Source organism: Microtus oregoni, unplaced genomic scaffold, assembly GCF_018167655.1.
Source record: "Microtus oregoni isolate MIOR12 unplaced genomic scaffold, Mior012 000005F_ref0000423, whole genome shotgun sequence".
NCBI classification, from domain to species: domain Eukaryota; kingdom Metazoa; phylum Chordata; class Mammalia; order Rodentia; family Cricetidae; genus Microtus; species Microtus oregoni.
This window is the reverse complement of record NW_024543064.1, coordinates 36,753,205-36,776,433: the sequence shown is the minus strand read 5'-3', so window position 1 is coordinate 36,776,433 and position 23,229 is coordinate 36,753,205. Positions and strand designations below refer to the sequence as shown.

Genomic DNA, 23,229 nt, shown 5'->3' with positions numbered 1-23,229 from the left:
ATTTAAGGCCCCAGACAAGTCTAATGACATCATTAATTTGCTTCTCCCCCAGCCCTGGCGCAAACCCAGGCCCCATCCTTGGCATGGGGCCAAGGCCCATCAGCATGAGACACACAGAGAGTGTTAGCCAGTGGCTAGGAAGTTCAGGGGAAGCTGAGTGTCCAGCCCTGCGTCTTCATGCTTTTGAAATTTTACTCTTTCTTGCCCTTATAAATAGCTTCGGCCCCCTGGGGAATCTTTTTTGGGTGTGTTTTGTGGGCGGAAAGCATAGCAGGAAGGAAGGAAGAGCACATGCCCACAGGTTCCATTATCCATGGGAGAAGGAGGGGACTCAGACCTCTGTCTTCACGTCTCTCTGGTGGTTCTAATGACTATCTGTCATCTCTGGAGGCCACCCTTCTCTAGTAGCCTGTGACATCACATGGGAAGGGGACAGTGCAAGGTGAGGTGTATAACTCCGTACTTCCACGGTGCCTTACTGCGCTGGCATCTTCCAAAGCTGGTCTCATTGGATCCATGCAATAAGCCATGTGTGTTCCCTGTCACCAGTGAGGAATGTGAGACTCAAAGAGACCATAACCTAGTGTAGCACCGAGCAAGGAAAGAGGGATGGCACCCAAGCTGCCCTGGCTGTGGGACTGCAGGACCTGTGCTCATCACCGCTCTTCCTCAGCTGTTGCTCAGCCCGCTCATCCAGCCACTTGCTCACTGACTAAACAAACACTTACGTATAATAAAGCATGGCCTCCTATCCTCTCCCATATCCCGTAAATGGGGAGAGGCCTTTGAGAGGCATGTTTCCAGAAACAGCCCTTCTAGTCATGTCCTGGCTGTTCTCCACACCTGACTTCAAATTGCCTAGCGTCTCCTGTAACTCCATCAAGTCAAGGGTGACCTATCCCATCGGGGCTGCCAGTCATCCCTTCCCATGTGGAGGAGCGTAAGTACGCAGTTCCTTCGTTTGTCTACCTGCCAAACCAGCAGTCTCTGGGTGCCAGCTCTGGACCGGCCTAGGCATGAGCAGGGCTGCTGCGTACATTGTACACATTGTGCACAGCTCACGTTGAGACAATCACATCACTTCCAACTTCATCCCAGAGTAGTGAGTCTGGCCTCTCTGACGACGGAGCCGTACGGTGCAAGTGTATTTACCACCCATTTCACCCACGGGTCCTTGGCGAGCATACCAGAGGCAGATTCAGTCTCTGTTAACTCCCCGTCTTCCCCAGAAAGAATGTTGACAACTCAACAGTGGCTGTTAAAAAAAAAAAAAAAAAAAAAAGCCATGTCACTGGGCTAATAATTGGCTCTTCTGAAGGACTAAGATCTCTAGGAAGTTGGTATCTTCGGGCACAATCCCCCTCATCTTTCAGTCAGGACTGGTATTTTGTGCTTTATGCTTGGGTAGAAGACACTGAGAAGTGGGAGACGTTCTATGAGCAGGAGCTTGGAGGATGTTATGATATGGGTGGATCGAGAGCAAAGACAGTGTGTGTTGATTCATTGTCTTTGTTTCCGCAGCAGCCCCCATGCACATGTTGGAGGAAATGGTACTAGAGTGCCCAGACCTACCGTCCAAGCCGAATAGATGAAACGATATGAACACAGCAATCCAGAAGGGGTAGCACAATCTTATGTTCAAGATGTAGGCATCTCCCTATATCTTGTATCAGGAAGATGCGCCAATAGGCATCTTCCTTGAGTAGGCCCTGGGGACTTGGAATGACGTAACTTCATCCTTGAACTCAGGGATCCCTCTGCCTAGTTCGAAAGCACATCAGCAGAGCTGGATCTCAGGCTGGATGCGGAGAAGAGTGAGGGTAAAGGACCCAGGAAGTAAGGATGAACAATCCCTAGGCAGCTTATCCCACAAGCATTAGCCTGGAAGGAGCTGTGATCCTGGAATAAAGACAAAGATCTGGAAGGGTGAAGCCAGAACGGCAGATAGCAGCTCAGACTTGGGGAAAGCCGAAAGTGCTGCCCTGCGCATCTCTGTAGAACAGAGGGTGGAGTACAGCCACAGGGCCCATCATCTCGATTGGTTCTTCCCATCACATTGGTCCTTCCTATGAATGAGAGCCAGGGCTCAGCAAAGTGGTGTAGCATCAGAACTGAATCCAAAGCTCAACTCTCCCTAACCCCTAAGCTCTCTGGCCTTCTTGCCACGCCTGTCATCTGCCCCCTCTTGCTGAACTGGGTTCCTTGTCCAGGTCATGCTGGGCTCAGGGCTGAGGAAAGAACATAAGGAACTCAGCATAGCTGCAGCCTCCTGGGCCCCAAACTCTAAAGAAATATCAGGCAGGCCTGTGTGGCATCTTACCATCAGGGCGTACGGTTGATTGCCCTAGCTGTGGCTGCACACATCTCTGGATTGTTCCCTCTAGGCCCTGCTTCACATGGAAAACTGGAACAATGCTTGTTTCTGAGAGTTTGAGGGTTGATGAAACAGCACCGAGCCTACTGTGGGGCCTCAGAAAGGGAAATTGCCAGTCCTACCTGGACCTTGTGTTTATCTGACATGTGCCCTGCTCCATCAAGACCTGAAGGTGACTTCTGCCTTACCATTGCAGCTCCCCAATTTCATCAACACCACCCTCCCACCTCATGAGCAGGTGACAGCCCAGGAGATTGACAGCTACTTCCGCCAGGAGCTCATCTACAAGAGGAATGAGCGCATGGGGAGGAGAGTCATGGCGCTGCTGCAGGAGAACCAGGACAAGATCTGCTTCTTTGCCTTCGGAGCAGGTTTGGCACCATCTTCTCTCATTGAAGGAAAAGCTGAGGCCCAGAAGAGGTCAGGCTAGGTACCTAGGAGCAGGGCTAGGACCCTAGTACTTCCCCAGCTTCTGACCAACTGCTTTCTTATAGTATCGTCCTTAGCAAGGGAAACAACCCCTGCCCCATCCATGGTAACTCTACAGCCCCTTCGAGTGCCAAGTAGACTTATGAAAGCCCAAAACAATCCTCCCATCCAGCTTGGACCCACCGCACCTAGAACCAGGGCTAATCAGAAGGGTCCTGTGGCCTCAGGGGTGAGGGAGATGGACTTTGACAGCCCACAGTTCTGACTCTACCTCCAACCAGGCCACGTGTCATGTCACCCTGTCTGGTACTTTCCCAAAGGTCCAGTTTTCTCTTCTATTAATGGAAAGGATAGTAGTAACTATTTGATGAATTAAAAGTGTTTATGTTGTCAGGCAGTTGTAAGGATGTGTGACATTTAAATAACCTGCCATATGACAGGAATTCAGAATGGCAGCTACAATGATCATCTTCATCAACATTATAATGAACTTAAGCATCGCCATGGCAACACAGGGCATTCACTAAATGTTTCTGGGGATCTTTCTTCTCCTGCGAAGGGAACTAAATATGTTTACACATGGTTCCTTGGGGTCCCTATTCCTTCTCTGTTCCCCCTCCCCGTTTCTGCCTTTCTCTGTGGTGTCTCTACAATGGCTGCAATGGGGCCAGGATAGTGAATTTGAGTTCTTTGTTAGTCAGCTTTTGCTCAGCGATTTACAATAACTTAATTTACTTCTTGCCACTTGAATGTTGGGAATCCACCTGTGTTTTATAAAAATTAAGAGGTTTCTTACAGCTGAGTGTGATGATGCACATCCATAACCCAAGCAGTCTGGAGACAGAAGCAGGCAGGTCTCTGAGGCCAGCCTGGTATACCTAGACAGTTCAAGGCCAGCCAGAGCTATGTAGTAGCTATATAAGACCCTGCCTCAAACAGACAAGATGGAGACTTATAGATATGTCCATCATTCTGCTGCTCTGGCCTCTCTTTCTGTGGACTTCACTATCTAAGCCAAGAAGTCAATCCAATACATAAGGGCTCCTCTGGACATCCTGACTTTGAATGGGGCTGATTACTGTCTGTCTCTGTGTCTCCCCTACCCCCATTCATCTCCAAGTATGTCGAGGGCACGTGCCAGGGGTATATTTATACAGGCTGTTCTTCCCCCTCCTGAACCCCTATTGCGGCAGTGAGGGTGGTGGGAGGAGCTCAGTCATAGATGCAGGCCCTTTGAAGACAGCTTATTAAGGCCACAGAAGCTGCACAGAAAGAGCTCTGGACTCACTGGCTCTGCTATGGCCCACTGTGGCCTCCAGCAAGTCTCCTCCTCTCTTACAACCTCAGTTTACTCTCTTAGACAGGAGGGTCTGGCTTCGGCTTGAGCTGTCTCAGATTGCAAGCTATCTAGGATTCTGGCACGAGTGTAGGAGACAAATGGGGTCTCACAGGGGATCTAGAAGGACCTCCTGGAAGAGCCTATGGGAACAAAACATGGACTAATACATGGAGATGGGAGGACCACTCTTCCTCTTGCAGGATATATGCAGGGGGCCTGTTGTGAGCCAGGGAACTGTGAGGAACTGTGCAAGGAAGTGACCCCCAACACCTCTCCTCTCACTACACAGCGGCCTCTGGGCAGTGATTCTGTACCACATGATCTTAGCTGCCTGGAAAAGGGCAGCCACTGGAGTCACCTAGTTCCCTGGTTCCTCAGCCTTGCAAGACCCTCCAGAGAGCCCAGTCACTGAGGGAGGCCAGTGAGAGAGCAGGATGCCCTTCCAGAATGGGCCCAGGATGCAGGTCTAAGCTTACCCAGAGCCCAATGGTCTTACAGCACCAGCTCTCTCCGGTAGCTGAGAAAGCCGAGAGCCTAAAGAAGCAGAACACAGACCTTCTTCTCATGTCTCAAGCACACAGGCCACAATGATCCACTCCAGCACCTTTTCAAACTAAAGCATCCTGCAACAAATTGGTGGAGACAGATGCATAAAGGGATCTCAGAGTCCTTACTTGGCAACACTAAAAGCTGGTAACTGAGTTTAGCACCACATTCATCCACATTGCTTTTATATAGGAAAAGGCTTGGCATCATAAAAGGAATGAGAGGAGAGGTGCTGCCAAGTTCAAGGCGACTTTTGTGGCTCTTTTAAAGCCTCATTACCTAAGTAAGGTGTCTGGGACTGCTGGCTGGTATAGGAAGAGGTAGGTTTGAAGGAATGGAGCAAGAGGAGAGAGTTGATCTCCAGGCAGAAGAGGGTACCTCCTCACCTAACATGTGAATGAGCAGTAGCTGATGGCTTCTAACCAGGTCTGCTCTTTCTGCTGGAAGGTGAAGTTGAGAAGGAAGATAAAGGGCTCTTGGTTTGAAGACGGGAAAGCATTTGACATGAATGCAAGAGAGACCGATCACAAACTTGACCAGGACAGGAAGTTAGAGTAGACTTAACTGGAGCCATTGGTGGCTGACTGCCAGTAGATGCCTAGAGTGTGGTGCTGTGAAGAACACATCGGAGCCCAGCAAAGCAGAGCCCTGACTGATCCATTATGTCTGCTGAGGACCAGGATTCCAGCAGGTGCCTGCCAGGTACTTGCTCGCTCTGCTGGCAATGAAGGCCCATAACCCTGTGGAGTTGTAAGCGGTTTCTCTAACAACACCCAACAGCTAGGATTTAAAGATGGACACTTTACCCAGATACCTCTTGATTTTACCTGCACAGCCCCTGCTCTGTGACCACCCTGTGCATGTGAACGGTACCAAGACAGGACCCACAGTCTCAAATCGCTAGCACCTGGCAGATTTTGCACAAATACCTGGTGGACCAAATCATACAGAACTAAGTATATTCCATGCAGTCCCAGGGCCTATCATGAGTGAGAGGGGCTTACTAGGCACTAGGAGGAAATGGTGATTTTATCCTCCATTCTAGGGAAATAGATTTTCTCAGGATGTTTATCTGTTTAGCTATCCAAGGATCTTGTAGCATCTTCTTTTCAATACTGTGTGATTCAGGAACCAGAGGAGCTAGGTTGGAAGCATGGGTCACCAGTAGATTGGTGTGGGGTCAGGGGACAGATAACTCTAGGGCCCCTTCATTTCTAACTCCAGCAGTCGGAAGTTATCAGTGTCTGTGGCCCTAGCACACTCTAGTTTGAATAAAATTTGAACTTCCAATACCCTATAATCCTTGAACCCCAGCATTCTATTGGTCTGGTTGCCTGGTCTCAATATCCTGGCTCTCAGAGCATTTCAACATTCCTGCATGTTTTTTGTTTCAATTGCTCTTGGAGACTTGGGAGTTGGTACGGAGCCTTGCAGAACCTGTACATGCCTTCGAGGGCTACCAACTGCCCCTTGAGTCAGACAGAAAGATGGCAGGCAGAGTCGGAGACACAAATCTGTTACTCTGAGTGTTGGGACATTCAGGACACTCAGCCTTCAGATTGAGGAAGGGCATTCAAAAAAATCACTTACGGGCCTGAGGCAGAAACACATTAGTGGTAGATTTAAACTTGATAGAAAGGAAAGATATAAGCCCATCATACTGAGCCAAAAGCACACTTTAGCTAAAGACATTTAGCACTGACAGAGATATAACTCAAAGATAAAGCCTTTGCCTAGCATTAATCTAGCACCACCAAAAATGAATGAATGAATGAAGCAACTACTTCCCATAGAAAGCACACTGTTCTGTTTGACAATCCACTTGTACAGCCCCATATTCAGGGCTTCCTGTAAGGACAAGATATTCCTTCAGTTCCATTTGGCAGACCAGTAAATAAGCATGCATACAGGAAGCAAGAGAGCCTCCGGGCTCTAGTGAGGTGATGGTAACGACTCTTCCTTGTGGCTAAGCTCCCTAAAACATCACCCAGCTGCTTGAGCTCTCTGACTTAAGCTCCCACAGGGTCCTGGAACTTCGTCCTCATGCTCTGCTCACACAGCACACTGTCATCTCTTAGTCCAAGTTACACCCCCAGAACTCAGAAGATGCTCATCCTCAATTGTTGAATGAAAAAAATGGATGGATTAATTAATGAATGAGATGACTCTGAGATATGTAATAAGCACCATCCACTCCTATGTTACCCCAAGCAAAATTTGATCTAGCATCTAAGTCTTCTGTCCCCACAGTAGGAATTAGGGGCTCTGGCAACATTATACCCACCTTTCGGATGGAGAGACTACAGTAACAAATAAAAGGCCCCCGAGAATTCACTAGAAAAAGAGCCCTAGGTTCGATTGAGCAAACCACAAAGGCTGAAGCAAGAGACAGAAGCAGGGTTTCAGGTGGTACGGGGGAGAAGGAGCGAATGGTAAGAAAGAGAAAAAGTAAAAGTGAGAAAAGTAAGCCACAAGAGTTAAGTCCAGGCAGTGAGGGTGGGAAAGGGAAACAGCTTGGTGTCATGGAAACGGTTGCCTTCTGAGATATTCCTATAGTCTTCTTGGAGTCTTTCTCACTCCATCTGCACAGTGAGGGACCCACAAGAGGCGAGGTGTTAGGTTCCTTCCAGACCCTGCCTCCCACATCCCATACTTGTTGGCAGAGGCTGACTCGGAGAAGGTTTTCTGGAGAAGGTGGGAGCCAGCTGAAATGTCCCCATGCAAGCCCAGAGGCCTTCCAGCTTTTCACATCAACCCCCTAGTCCTCAAGAAGAGATCCATCCTTCCCTGAACTCGCACTTACTTCTCTGCTCACTGCTTTCGGAAGAGATGCCCCTGAGAGCTTTCAGATGGCCCAAGCACGCCAGAGTCTAGAATAGAGGCTACACTCCCAATAGTTTCTTCCCCTCCCCCGTGGCATCTATGTCCGTCCTGCTCCCCGAGGACAAGCGTGAGGATAAACCTTCCGGAAGTGCTTCAGGATTTCCAGCACTGCTGAACGAATGCTGTCCCCCACAGGGCTCATGCATCTAGAAACTGGCATGTCTGCAACAGCTCCCATCCTCGGCCAGAACCATTCCAGTTCAACCCAGAACATCCAGACAGGCAAAGGAACACCCCGTTCTGGTTTGTGCCAGGCTGGCTTTCCCTTGGACAGGGCAAGTCAATAGAAATTGTGTGCCATGTCCCCCAGCTTGTCTCCACAACTGTGCTATTGGGGGAAGATCTGAGAATCCCAGCTATGGGTTTGGGACTCTTGCTGGGCAGTGCCAGGAGGGCAATAGGAGAGAGTGACAGACTAGAGGGTGGCCTTTGAAAGTGGCTGTGGGAGAACCCTGGTTTCTCCTGAGGAGTAGCTCTGGGATAGTCAGTGTCTTCACTGCTCCCAGCCTCAGAATTCCCCCTGTAACTGGCCTGGAGTCAGTGAGCAACACCCGAATGGCTTACATGGCCTGTCAGTGTAACTTTGTACAGTTATTGCTACCCCAGAACTCCTGACTCTTTGGAGCCCACTGTCCTCTCAGGACAGGGCTCCTGTCCAGAAGGAAGGCAGGCCACCCCAGATGAGGGCTAGAAGACCTCTGTGGCACTGCGTGGAAATCTCAAAAACCAAGATGGGTGCTAAGTAAAGACGTGAGGCTTGGGATGGGGTGAGCCTTTGTCCCTGAATACATCTCTAGCGAACAGAGGGTCCTAGTCCCTGGGATACTGAACCTCAGGAAAAAGCCAGGTGTTATAAAGAGCAACTGTCCTGGCCATAACTGGGACCTGATACCTACAGTCATTGCCTCTGTCTGTGGCCGTATGAAAGAGGACCATCTCTGACTCGTCTTGGGCTCCCACAGCCTAGCAAGCATCAGATACTCCTTAGATGTCTATAACAGTTTTTAGATAAAGTACTGTGATCACCATGTCCTCAGGACAAGGCTAGCCAAAGCCTCTGGGGTTCCTACCTAACCCTAAATTACCAAGTCACCCCGGAAATGACAGGTGTCAGCAGAGACATGGTTTCCTGATCTCTGAGCAAAATGTTCATTTTGAAAGCGTCTGATCCAGATGACCTAAGAAGCTTCTAACTCAGGGTTTTGGAACCAAGAGGATGGCTTGATGAGGAAAGAGATGCTTGCTTTCTAAGAGGAAATTCACATCCAGTGACATCCTGGGGAAGATGCCCACTCAACAGCTGTCAGATAGTGGCAGAGGCCCCAGGGCACAGGCTGCTCTGAACAGGAGTCTCTCCAGAGCCCAGAAGCTGGGCTTTGTCTGGGCAGCTGACTCCACAAGTACCTTGCTATGGACACTCTGAGCCGTAACCTCTGCCTAGATATAGACCCGGCTCTGCCTTTTGTACCTGTGTGGCATGGGCAAGTTGGGAAGCTGAGAATGTGAATCCAAACATATGGCACCCTCCTCCTGCCAGAGATGGGCAGGCAGGGTTGCCACTTCTGGTGCTTGATCTTCGCCATATTGATGGCCAAGCAGAGTCAGACTTCCACCACTATTTCATTTTTGAGGTCTGGCATCCCAGACGCTGCCACACAGCAGCACAGAGCAAAGGCCACTAAAGGATACCAGGGCTAGGGTACCACCCAGGCATCACCAAGTCCTGAGGATGCTGCTGTTTCCCCTAGCCACACCTCAGGAAGTAGAGTGCTCGTTCCTTCCTTGTCAGTCAGACAGTTCTGCCGTCTTCTCATCCTGCAGCTGTCAGAATCCCGCAGCTTGTCCCTCCTGCCACAATCATCACAGTACCCACCTCCTCTTTCTCTTTCTAGTCAACCACAGATCCACTGTTGTCACCAGCACGCACCCACCCGACGTCTCTCCTCTCTGCCTGTACTCCCTGGCGCCATGCCCTCACAGCTACCTTCTCCATCATCGCTCCATCTTCATCCCCTGACCCCCGTTCCCCTTCATCACTGTCCTGTGTGTGCCTATCCCCCACTTCACTGGTAGAGACTGCAGTGTGTCTCAGATGCTGGCATGAGGCAGCATCAAGTCAGTCCCCAATGAACTGAGAAGGCTTGGCCTTGTGCTGGGTGACTGCAGAGCGGGAGAGGAGGCCCAGGTCAGTCAGTTCCCCTCCACACAGTCCCAGATAGACTAGAAGCCCTGGTGCCCCTCATTATCCATCCCTCCTGTCACACTTCCAAGGGAAAACAAACACGGCTCTGGCTTGATATCCGGCTGGAGGCCCTGGCAGTAAAATTCGCATTTGAAAGTTTCCCTTGCATTAATTTCAGACGGAACATAAATACGGACTTGAGATGCCTCTTCCAGGAGGAGAAAACTGGAAACCCGCGTGCTCACTGGAGAGAAAACATGTGTGCTGGCCGAAGGCACCCGTGTTACTCTGGAGCCCGTGCGGGGGGAACATCTGGTTCTCTCCTCCTCCCACCCAGCCCCCACTACAGTCTTGAAATGGCCCTGTTAATTGGCGCATTGTTCATGCTGAGCACTTGACACACTTTCCTCTCCAATCTGCTGAACCTTGGAAGGTACACACATGTCTGACCATTTCCTGCCCCCAGCCATGATCTTGGCATCTCTGCAGCTGCCAAGTACTTCAGAGTGGGCGTGACGGAGCGTGCTGTGAACTGGGATGGTTTTGAGGAGAAGCCCAAAAAGCCTTGCCTCTGACCATGGGCAAGTCCTGTTCCTTCACTGAGCCTCAGTTTTCTCATCTATAAAGTGGGAGCACCATGAAGGGCCACTTCCGGGATGAAATGGAACAGCGTGGTTGGGAGGCTTGCTAAATGTGTTCCGGTCACCATGTGGTGGAGGGAGGCCCGGTGCTACAACCCTGCATGGGGAAGCTGAGCTACAGAGAGGGAAAGGAAGCTTCCCAAGGCTATAGGGTTGCAGGGGTTCATTGGTGAGTGGAGCTTTGTGCCCAAGCTCTGCCCTGCCCTATTTTTGGAGGGGTCAGGTAGGGCTGGCGGACTGTGCTCTCTGCTCCCCAAGCCTTGTGCACTGGCATAGCCAGTCATGCACCCAGAAAAAAAAAAGAAACTTTTCTCAGCTCTGAAACATCTCACTGCCCCCTTTCCTGTTTGTATATATATGTCTGTGAGTGGCCCCTGGTTTATCTCAGGGAGACAAGGCCAGCCCCGCCCCCACCGCGTTGAAGCTCCACTCTCGCTGAACCTGGATCGTCCTGCTGTCCGGCTAATACCACCCATCCTGGCGCCACCGCTTCCCTGTGCTCTTTGCTTCCAACTCTGACCCTCTCTCCTCTTCCTTGTTTCATCCTCTCTCATTCCACTGCAGGTATAGCTCCATCTATTCTCCCCCACTTCTGCCCTGCTATCTCCCCCCACCCCACCCTGCTTCCCTCTTCTCTCTCTGAAACTGCATCTCTTACAGCTGGTCTCCCGCCCTCAACTGTCTTCTTTGGCTTCCCAAGTCCTGCAGTTCTCTTCCCCGCCTCACCCCTACCTCGACCCCGTGGTAGTCCCTCTGCTTTCCTTCCTACTTCCTTCTTGTCTCCTTGGCTCCTGTGCCCCACCCTCTCTTTCCTTTTCTGTTGTCCTCTCCGGACTCAGCAAGTGAAATGGAACGTGTCTTCCTGCGGAGAGCTGGCCAGAGAACAGCTGGAAGCTAGTGCTGGAGGGAGCTGCTGAGTGGTGGCCAGGAGCCCCAGGGAGGCTGGGCAAGCCAAGCAGGCTGAGCCCCAACATTGTGGGGCCCCTTTGGAAACCTTCCACCACCTTGCCTGCAGGTTCCAGCATGGGGGTGGTGCCTTGTCCAGAATTTCCAACTTTGGAGACAAGCCTAAGCCCTGTCTGCCAACCCCTGGGGACAGCATATGCTGGACCTTGACTCCGCCCTGTATAGGGGCCAAGCTCCTAGGATTGGTGGGATCTTGGGGAAAATCACCAAGGGCCAGGGCTGGGCTACAATGGGGGAAACTCGGGTCTCCTGGGGACAGGATGAGATCATGGAAAGGATGTGGAGTAACGGGCTGTGTCATTCATTCATTCAACAAACATTCACAGAGCCATGGTGGTGCGCCAGATTTGGGCTTAACTCTGGGGACAAAGATGAATCAGGCATGGTCCCACCCTCAAAAAACTTATATCCCACCCCATCAGGTGGCTCTTGAGAACATGTTCCAACAGTCAGCTCTGGGCTGTGCACAGGACAGGTTAACTGCAGTGGGAAGGGACTGAAGAACAGGTTTTTGAAGTTCTGCCACAAGTGGTGGTGGTTGGGTATATTTGAGAGGTGACATCCGTGCAGTCTCTGTTGTCCATGGGAGGATGGGGGCTTGATTAACAATGTCTAGTAGAGGCATAGTGCCAGCATGGAGAGAGGGCAAGCGGGGTGGGTGGGTTCCGTGGAAGGGTTGGGTAGAGACGTCCATGGGCCATTGGGCACCACTATGTCTCAAGTAGAGGGCAGTTCCAGAGTCAGCAATACTGTGGGTCATCAAACCTACCAGAGGTGAGGCTTGGTGGTAGCTGAGGTATGAGTAGGACAAAGAGGAAAGAGGCCAAGGGCAGCTTTCCAAGGCCCATGTGTGGACTGGGAGAAGAAAGCTCACCTAGAGCATCACCAGAAGAGAAAGACCATAATGAAAAATGCACAGGCCGGCAGGGGGCTTGGACACTGTAAAGTTGCAATTGTGGGTCTCATGAGACCAAACACCAGAAAGAGTGAATGTCAATACTAGCTGGGCATGTAGGACTCACATCACTGAGTTCTGGGTCCCTTCTGGGGCTGTACAAAGAGTAGGGGAGAAGTACCATTCTTCCAGCCCAGGAGGAAGAATGAGAGGGAAGAGTGTGGCTCAGAGGAGGAGAGGGTAGAAATTTAAACTTGACCTGTCCCTGCTTGCTTTCTCCTAATGTCCCTGGCCTGAGGAAAGCATGTCAGTTCAGAAAGCCTTAAGGCTAAGGGAGTGTCAGGGCTCTTCCGGCTTATGTGGGAAGCATCCAGTGCTCAGGGTTCAGCAGCATCTCTTGAGGTCCGCACCACTGATATCACATGGGGCACTCCGAACACCCCCAGTACAGCCTGGGGACACTCAGTGGATGTTACCTGCTTCTCCTGCGCATCGCAACACTTGGAATTTTCTCTAGCAGCTCTTGAGGCCTTCTAGGCAGATGTGGGGATCATAACTGAACCACCAGAGCTTGTATCTAGACCCAGTTCTTTGTGGAAACAGAGAAGGACTTATCTCATTGTCCAAAGTAGAGGCTGTGAGCTCCTGGCAGGGAGTCCTTCCTCCTGGGCACTGAAGGTTGCCTCCACTGCTCTCTTCCAGCCGGACGAAGGAGAGCCGAGGGAGAGGAGTGGCTCCAGCCTAGACAGGGACAGTTTTAGCTCCCTTATGATGGCATGCTGGCCAAGAGCTTTTACTCCTCCTGCGTGTCTGTGTCTTCAAGGTGCTCCCAGAGCAGGTCAGATAGGCACAGGCCTACTTGACATTTGGGGGACGAGGACACTGGTGACAGGAAAGACACTAGCTAGGATCACAGGCTGTATGAGTTGCCTTCTGTTGCTGTGATAAAAAAAAAAAAAAAAAAAAAACCACTCTGACTAAAAGTGGCTTAGGGGAGGGGAGGGTTTATTTTAGCTTACATTTCTAGGTCACAGTTCATCTCTCAGGAAAGATAGGGCAGGAACTTGAGGCAGGAACCTGGAGACAGGAACTGAAGGAGAGGCTGAGGAAGAATGCTCCTCACTGTCTCGCTCAGCTTGCTTTCTTATACAGCCCACAACCACACGCCCTGGGCTGGTACCACCCAACCACTCACAGTGGGCTGAGCCCTCCTATATCAGTCATTAATCAAAAAGAAAAGGGAAAGGGGCTGGAGAGATGGCTCAGAGGTTAAGAGCATTGCCTACTCTTCCAAAGGTCCTGAGTTCAATTCCCAGCAACCACATGGTGGCTCACAACCATCTGTAGTGGGGTCTGGTGCCCTCTTCTGGCATACACACAGACAGAATATTGTATACATAATAAATAAATAAATATTTAAAAAAAAGAAAAGGGAAAGAAAAAGCGCTGCAGACATGTGCAGGGGCCAATCCAATGGAAGCGATTTCTCTTTTGAGGTTCCTCTTCTCAGGTGACTCTGGTCTGTGTCAAATTACCAGAAGCTAACCGGAACACAGGATGAGTGAGAGACGCAGGGCTTGTCCTCAGCATGTGAGGTCAAAGCCAGATTCTGGGGTGCCTGTTCACACCTGTGCTTCTGTATGAAGACCCTGCTGGCTTCATTCCTGTCCTCCACCTAAAGCCCCTCCTTCTGTCTCCACCTCACTCCCTTCCTCACCTAGCAGCACTGCCTCCTGCAGGAAGTCTTCCCTGTCACCACACGAATATGGACACATCACACGTCTACACAACTTCCTCTGATGTCTTGTGCGTTGTAGGTAGTACCCAGATCACCAAAGCCAGATTCTGAGACAGAGGACCCAGAGTAGGACTCAGACTGTCAGTAACCATCCAGCATGGGATATGCCACGGTCAGTGCTCACTAAACCAATGACGTTAAGTGTACAGAAAGAGAGAGGAGTCAAGGAGAAAAAGAAGGATGAAAAAGGGGGAAAGAGGAGGGAAGTAAAAAGCAAAAAAAGGGGGAAGGGAAAGAAGCAAGGAAGGAAGAATAGAGAAAGAGAAACATCTTTTCACGGGGGTTTTAATGAAACAAAACTTTTCTCCATGGACCATGAACAACATGAGCCATGTTCACCATGCACTCCAACCTCTCCCTCTGACATAGAGAAGACCGAGACACTGGGAGGCGCCCTACGTGCCCAAGGATTCAGAGGAAGTATAGCAGATCCTGGACTTGAACCCTTAGCAAGCTTCCCTGTATGGGAATCATCCCAGTGATCTCCAGGTGGACCCACAGCAGCTCTGACTGACCAGCTAGGGAGACAGGCCCAACATGGGAAGGTGTGTCAAGCTCAGCGTGGCCCATCTGCTCCAGCCACTGCACAGGCCCTGCAAACCCTGTCTGTCTCAGGAGCATGTGTATTTCTGCAAGTTTGTCTACTGTGTTCTCGACCTCCCTGGGGCTGTCATCATGCTGACCCTCCTGCTTCTCACCTGTCACCACTCGTCACAGACAAGCAGAGTCAGGGGATGGTGATTAAACCCCCTGCTTCCCATGCCCGAGTTCTGAGCTAAATGTAAGCAGGGAGGCAATGATCCATGCAAGGCCATGAGGCAGACTTGCATGGGGAGATCCTAGAACACCCAGGAAGCATAGGCCAACCTAAACTGTTCATACAGCAAATGTAGGGAAACTGAGGCCAGGAGGCAGGGATCGAGGAGAGGACAGGGCCTATCCCAGGCAGTCTATGTCCACAGTCACTTGGCCTCCCCTGGGCTCTCCCTAACCAGAGCTAGAAAAGGTATAGACATCTTACCTGTGCCCTGGTGAGGGGAGGCCACTTCCTTCTGAGCCCTGGACTGAATTCTCTGTCTGTGTATTACGGTGTCTCATACAGAGCAGGAGAGACATAAATGCTTGCTGAGAGAATCAACAGTGGGCAGGAGGTGAGATGGACGTCAGACACACACACACACACACACACACACACACACACACACTTCTGAAGGCCATCTTACAAGAGTCATCCTGTGTGCACCTCCTCCAGGTCACTGTCAATATCTGCTGGGGTCTTGGATTCAGGAGAGTTTTGTGGCTTCCCTGGTACCTAGGCCATCATGGGTAGACGGTGAAGAAGTGAATCTAAATGCTTAGACCCACCAGCACATACTGAGCATGTGTAAGACCCTGGCCATGTGTTAGACTGTAGCAAGGTGGTTTCTGTCCCCTGGAGGGCTCTCAGAGCACTAAGGAAAGGAGACATGGGTTGCTGATGGAGTTCACAAAGAGGAGACATAGACTGTGGAGTTGGGGAGGGGGTGGTCTTAGAGCGAGGCCTTTCATGACGGTTGCAGGCTACCCACCCCAGATGGACTGGCACTGGGAGCAGCTTAGTGTCATTAGTGATGCAATAGGCCGCTGCACGCCAGCCCCTATTCTCTGTTCTCAGCCTCACAGACTGGGGAAGGTGATGTTAATCACTCCCACTTTACAGGTGAGGAAGCTGAGGAGCATGCAGAGGTGCAGCCTGTGAGCAGAACTGGGGTGTGAATACAGGCAGGGTCGACCAGGCTTACATATCTCTGCTGGGACACTAGCTGGATTTAAAGGAACCCTGTTACTAATGTATTCAGTGTCCCAATACCCATCCAAGAGACCCTTGAGGGACCCCACTGATATAATTCATTAGCCCAGACACAAACCAAAGGGATGGCCATCTATCCGCTGAATGCCAACCTGGCATGTGGCAGAGACCATGCTGCATCTTCTGTTCCAGGTCACTTTCTGGGGAACAACACTGTCATCGACGTCCTAAGACAGGCAGGACTGGAGGTGGACCACACACCTGCTGGGCAAGCCATCCACAGGTAAGCAATGCCTGTATCTGATCATAACTTTCCTGCCAGGATACTCTCACGTTGCCCACAGAGCCACTCTACTCCCTGTGTGGGTTCCTATTCTGCACACCCCACATACCATACCATCACCCTGGAAGTTTCCCTGGGGCAGGACCCCAGCTCTGCCTATCTCAGTATCTATAGCCACAGCATCAGGCAACAACCAGGCTCGAGATCTCCTAAAACCTGTCAGTCTCCTCAAACCCAGAGATTCGTGCTCCAGCCATTATGCGGGAGCCTTCTTACCAACCTACAAGGATAACCCCGTTGTGATTTCAGCCCCTGCCCTTATGGTTACAAGACCCAAAGACCTCAAAAGGCTTCCTTAGTCACAGACAAGTGGTTTTGGCTGCTCACTCTGTATGTTGCTAACTCATTGTCATAGCAGGAACTATGGGTATTCCTGATTTAGTTAGGGCATCTGAAAATATCATGAACTCACTTGCAGAAGGACACATTTGTAGGGCAGTCTGGCCCTGCGGCCTCCCTCGGATCCTAACTACTTCTTGTACCTACTCTAGGCACAGGGAACTCAAGGATGACTGAGACCTTGACCTCTGGAGAGAAAGCTTTCTTGGGTCCCCAGAGCATGGATTCCATATCATACCCACCTAGTTCCATGTGACTTCTATAGGAAGTTATGAACCTCAGTGTTGGGACTGCATCCCAGCCTCTCACTGCTTTCCTCAGGCTCAGCCAGAAGAAGTTTTGGAGGGAGCTAGGACAGGTACAATGAGGAAGAAGGGATGCAATGTAGCCTGGGAGTCAAGGCATTCCTCTAGTTCCCTCCTGTTCTCTGACTTCACCCTTCTCTCCACACCCCCAAGGACCTCTTCCTTGAAGCTCATTGTGTGTGGCCAGGCAGGGCAGGGGAGGCAGGCAGGCCCCTATTCATCTTGGAGCGCAGGCCTTAGAGGAGGAGATCCCTTCCTCTGCCCCCACCAGCTCTGCGCAGAGGATTCTCAGTCTTCGTCTTCTGTACAGGGGGATGAAGGAACTTGCAGGGCAGAGGGGGTGGGGAAGCTGAGGAGGCAACGACAATAAAAGCCATCCTTGGCCACAGGTGCTTCCTGTAGCTATCTTTTTGTCTGACTGTTTTGAATTATCTCCTCAACAGCTGCAGCATCTCCAATAGACTGGATCCTGGGAGTCTGGAGTTGCCATGGGGGCTGGGAGGGGATGAGCTGAGCCAATGGCCTTTTGCTCTTCAAAGAGAGAGAAACCCCTCACCCACTCAGTCTTGCAGTGTAAGGGTGGGATGGGAGGACAGGCTGCTTTCAGTCCTGGATACTACCTCCCTCACACGCTGTTGGCTTGGACACAATTCCTAAGACCACTTTTAACCCTCCAGGGCCAGATGTCCCCAAGGAACTCCTCTGGGGCCACAGTAAGCAAAGAATAAAAGAGAGAATGTCTGCAGGCTGAGAGGCATAGCCTACTTTAAGCACAAACTCCACAGACATGACTAAATGACCCTTGAGTGGCTACAGAGTCAAGTCCTTTTGTTCGGTGACCCACATCAGAGAGGTTTAGCAGGTATCAGCCATTGCGCCGAATGGTGGTGCTCATTCACCACCATGCATGCCATCCTGATGGAGTGGGTAGCAATATTCTTCCATCCCCTACCCAAGTGCTACCCATTCACAATGTGGACCATGAGTTATAAAGTGGGATGAGCACTGTATCAGCCTTCAGGCTGAGCTCTAGTGACAGCCCTGCCCTGCCCCCATTCAAAAGATGATCCATCCACATCCAATACAGCTTGAATAGCATCAACTCTTGAATGGCCTGGCCGCCTACCACTGCCAGGCACTGTTCTAAGCCCTTCACCTGTGAAATCACAATATCCTCGAGAAGGTGCAGGTCATCCTACCCCCAATTATACAGGATACTGAGATAGAGCAAAGTTAGATAACTCACCCAGAGACCCTCCGCCAGGGCTACTGCCGAGTGAACCCTTGATCAAGATCAGACAATAGGCATAGACCTCCTTGTCTAGCCGGCCCTCCAGCCCTGTGCTCTCACACCTGTCTCTGCCATCTGCTCATGCTCTCCTCCCCAGCAGTGTGGCCACCTGTGTGTTTTACTCTGTCGCCCACTTTAGGGTATGAACTGTAGCGGGGCGTCTGTTTGGGTCACTGCTGATACGTAATTTCTAGGGCACACTAGCTGCAGGGAGTTTGTGGACTAGAGGATGGAATAAAGAGTCAATGCTCTGTCTCTCTATAACAGACAACGGTTGCCCTGGGTCCCTCTAGCCTGTCCCAGCAGTGGTGTTTCCCTTGCTTGAAGACATCCCCTCTGCACTACCATCACTCACACACACACACACACACACACACACACACACCACACACACCGCACACACACACACCACACACACACACACACCACACACACACACACTGCACACACACACACACACACCGCACACACACACACACACACACCGCGCACACATACACACACACACACACACACACCGCGCACACATACACACACACACACACACACACACACACACGGTTTACTCACATTCTGTTTCACTTTGCAGCCCTGCTACTGGGAGCCCGGCTCCCTCTCCCGAGGGCACCTCTTCTGCCAGTCCAGCCCCAGCAACCCCAGCTGCTGCAGTGCTGGAAGCAACCTCAGCAACCCCCACCACCCCTCCAGAGGAGGAGGATCCAGTCCTGTCCCCACATCTCCTGCTCCCCGACAGCCTTAGCCAGCTGGAGGAGTTCGGACGGCAAAAGTGGCGCAAGAGACTAAACAAACAGCAGCGGCCGAGGCAGTTCAACGACCTCTGGGTCCGCATCGAGGACAGGTGAGCAGGGAAGGGACAGGCTGTCCAGGAGCTAGCTGTAGATCGCCAGTCTCCTTTAGGGCTAGTGCATTGCCCCAGACCCTGCAATGAGCAAGCAGGGACAGAGGTGTCAGACTGGAAGCTGAGAGGCAGGCTCTTCGCTGACCCTTGAGGATCTCCCTGGGCATATTTTGGGGTATGTAGAACACGTACACATCTGACTTGGGAGGTTTATTCTCAACATAACAACAAGTAGAATTCTCTGCTGTTTAAAAGTGGCAGGGGGCCTGAGATCCGGACGCAAGAGGATACCAAGTTTGAGGCCAGACTGGACAATTAGTAAGAGTCTGTCTCAAAATAAAAAGTAGAAAGAAGTCTGGGTATAGCATCAGGATAGAGTGCCTGCCTAGTATGCACAAGGCCCTGGCCTCAATCCTCAGTACAGCCAGTAACTAACAGACAGTTAATTAGTTAACATTAAAATGAAAATGTGGAAGCATCCTCCAAGGGCAGCGACGGAAGTCCACTGTGCCTGGTCTGCCCCTGATTCCTTTGTCCCATGGATGGGAGTGAAAGTGGGAGCAAACATGGCAGGATAAGCATATCAGAGGGTGACAAATACCTGTGCTGGGAATATTTGAGCAGTATTGCCATAGCGTGGAGACTCTGGAGGGGCCCCCGCCCTGTGAGAGAAAGGAACACCAGGCAGTAGATACTGTGGCTCCGAAGTGTTAACTGTTAGCCTTTCTGTAAACAGGCAGGTACAGAACACAGCCTAAGGTTCTGGCACTCTCCCCATCCTCCTTCCATTTGCTCCTCCTGTCACCAACACCTCCTGCCTCAGCCTGTGGCCAGAGCTCCTGTTGCTCCAAGATTCTGTCCAACACCCACACTCAGGTCCTCTCCTTTCCAGAGCAGTCTCCCTAAGTCAGCTGTGTGGCAGAAATCTCTGCAGATAGTGAATAGTGTCACTAAGGAATGTCTCAGGAATGGGCCAGAGCCCTCCCCCACTGTGGCAGCCCAGTCCTGGATCTGATGTTTAGACAGTGGAACATCAGAACCCAGAGTCCCAGTCTGGATCTTAATGCCATCCAGAATTTTCCTCTGCACCCTGAACAGAACCACCTTGGGTACTTGTTAAATAAGCAAATCTTCAGCCCCACACAGACCTCATGCAGGAGAGTCGGGATGGAGACCTGAGGTGTGTGCCCCAGGAGGTTCTAAGCAGCTCTAGGGAGTTCTGGCCCAACTGAGCATTCATGAATATGAACCATGGTGCGAAGCTGAAGGGCCTGTCCTGGGCCTCCCAGGGACTCAGAAGCTGACCAATGGTACCTTCCACTTCAGGGCTCTTCTGTGGCCTGGTGTCTGAGCTAGTAGTGATAAGAGATTGATGTAGTCCAGGCCTCGTCCCAAAGAGCATGACATGCACTATAGTGAAAAGACTTCTTCTAATGGGTAGCATCAAAGCCACTGAGCCCTTAGATGTTGGTGCCACAGCGCCTCCTCTGGGCTACCGAAGAGTGCACTTCTGCAGAGACAGCCCTGCCGCCTATAGCAGAGGCCTCACTGGGGCTTGCTTGGCTGAGACACACTAAGATTGGGTACCCAGCATTGGCTGCTCCGCCTAAGTGGGTGCGAGAGCCCAGAGTTTTGGAGAGCTGCATCGTCCTGGCATGCTTACAGGCTACCCGAGTCCACTCAGAGCTCTAAATAGCCTGCTCACTGGCCGTCCTGTTCAATAGAGGACTCCAACTCATGAATGGGGTAGCGGGAGGCTCGGCTGTCAGCTCCAGCAGCGAGCCGCCATCCCCTAACTGTGTCCGAAAGGGAAATGCCGACAAATGACACCTGACAGTTTCCATTTCACAACATGGACTCTGGAAGACAGAGCCTGGCCTCGGGGGGAAGAAGGCAGCTTTTCTTTGGCAGAGGGAAGGAAGCCCTTCTCCACCCCAGCAGGTAAAGCCGTGGTTAGCTGATGCACCTCCCTCTGCTCAGGCTGAAAGAGAATGTTCCACCAAAGAGCAGTTTATTAAAGTCCCTCATTGCTTCTTGAGAAAGTGGGTCTTGCACTCCCTGGGAAGTCTCAGTATTGGGTACAGGCTCTCATACTCAAAGGACTCATCCCACTCTTCCCAGAGTCCCCAAGTCTCCAGTTTTCTGAGGAGCAGAGGATCCGATGGAGCTCATTTGAAGCTCTTCTCAGAAACCAGTTTTCCTAGAGCCCTATTTGGTTCCACTTCTAGCTCAGCCCTCACACCCACCTGGGGCTGGCTCTCCACGTCCACCCCTGCTTGCCCGTCTGCCACCTACACTCCTACAGCAGGGCCCCTGAGGGTCTTCCGCTCTTTGGTTTTGCCTGTCTCGGGGTGCTCACCTTCTTCTCTGCCTTCCGGCTCCACTGGGTCCTCTCTAGGCTATGTGCCACCATGGGCTATACCCTGCTCCCCCATGCTATTGTACTTGCTTCTCTCTGCTTAGGGTGGCGTGCCAGTGAGCCTTTGTGAAGCTCCTCCTGTGCCAGGCACTTATATCTGTCACTTTATAGTCCTATCAGGAGTCACAGAAAGTAGGCCTATTTTACAGGGAAGGAATCAGAGTCATCCAGATCAGTGAACTTGCTGAGGGATGGAGACTCGGAACTGTCACCCAACTCTAAGGTTCTTATTTGCCACCCACTATCTCAGGGCTTTTCCCATCCTCACCTGGCTTAGCTCTCCTCTCTGCCCTAGCCACCTATGGGACTGTTGCCCACACTACATTTCTTTGTTTCTAGGCTGGGGAATCCTGGGCACAGATCTGGTTTGGGCGGCTCCAGGTCACCCAAGGCCTCACTAGGTGGGAAGGGTCTTTTACTGTATGCTTGAGCCTGAGGAGAAGGGAACCAGGGATGCAGGCTCTGAGTGCCTGCCTGGGACACCACCTGGAGCAGGCTGGCCTCTCTTTGCCCCTCATTACCCCAAGATGTAAACACAGCGGAGGAAGTTTAGAGTAGCAGCAGCCTGTGGCAGGATGATTTATGGGGACCCGTGGAAAGGGCTGAGTGTGTCCACAGATGGATGCATGGCAGAGGAGCATTCTCAGGAATCCCTTACCTCTGAGCACAGATAGACACAGCAGAGGAAGGTGTGACCATGGCGAGCCAGGACCCATAAAACATGGGTCTGTGGCAATCCTAAAGTGCCTCCTGTTCCATTAGGGCCTTGGCTGATTCCTGGAAATTATGCCGGCTCTCATTCTTCGTGTCCTCAAGTCTGCAAGCATTGTGTGCGCACACATGCATGCATGTGTGCATGTGTGTGTGTGTGTATGCATGTGTGTAAGAGAGAGAGATGGAGGCACAGTGACTGGCACATCTGGGCTGGTAGCATGTTGAGGACTCACAGGTGTAGAAGAGAGAGTACCTTCCAACTGCTAGGCATTGGCCAAAGCCTGGCCCAGAGGTGAGCATCAGTATGTGGTAGACACAGAGCCTTGGTGAGTGCCGCTGGACAAGTACAGGCCACACCCAGTGACCGTGTCAAAGCCCTCAGAGATGGGAGGGAACACAGTGTGCCTCCTGTCAGCTGACCTTCATGCTCAAGGTGTTCCTCTCATTCCTCGCAATGTGGGGTGGTCAAGGGTAGCCAAAATGTCCCTGTCAGGCCAGAACCCTACCTGAAGTGGGTGGTGCCCCATGAGGATTGGAAAATGAAGTCATCCAATCAAAAGAAAAGAAACACTGAAAGAATCAGACAGAGTGGTGTTGCAATCCCACCCCACAGGACTTTGACAGTAAGAAGATGCCTGTAAAGCCAACATCAGCCCCACTGTGATCCTGAAGTGGCTGCTGCTAATGTTACTTTCAGAGTCTCTGGTTCGCGGTGTCTTGGGCTCAGTCTCCCCAGAATGCTGCTTCTTGAGACCTTCAGTATGTCTTAGACTTAAAGCCAATAGATGGGGGCTGAGGAACACCACCCCCAGTTTAGCAAGTACATGTTGGATACATGCCTGTCACCCATTACTGCGGATTAGTGCTGGTACCAGACAGTGACATATGGCTCCCAAGATAGTGTCCTGAAGTCTCAGCTCTATAGGACCCTGGCAATTCCCTTCCATGGACCCATTTTTCACCTTGGGATGGAAAGTTGCTTCCACTTCTGACCCACTGTGAAGCTATTAGAACGCATCAAATGGTTAGCCCACAGTCTGCAAGGTTGAGGGAGGGTAGTGGCATTCCTGGGGAAGGAGTCATGGCACAAGATGTGAAGGTTGATAGGCTCCAGGTA

At 51.4% G+C, this 23,229-nt stretch overlaps 1 protein-coding gene across 1 annotated transcript in view; it reads left to right on the top strand.

The window, feature by feature from the left end:
- Positions 1–23,229, top strand: part of Trabd2b (TraB domain containing 2B) — a 198,690-nt gene that overhangs the window by 167,850 nt on the left and 7,611 nt on the right. The window contains exons 4-6 of the mRNA XM_041652073.1: positions 2,571–2,745; positions 16,035–16,125; positions 18,710–18,979. Of these exons, the coding sequence (XP_041508007.1) occupies positions 2,571–2,745; positions 16,035–16,125; positions 18,710–18,979 (536 nt within the window). The remainder of the gene's footprint in view (positions 1–2,570; positions 2,746–16,034; positions 16,126–18,709; positions 18,980–23,229) is intronic.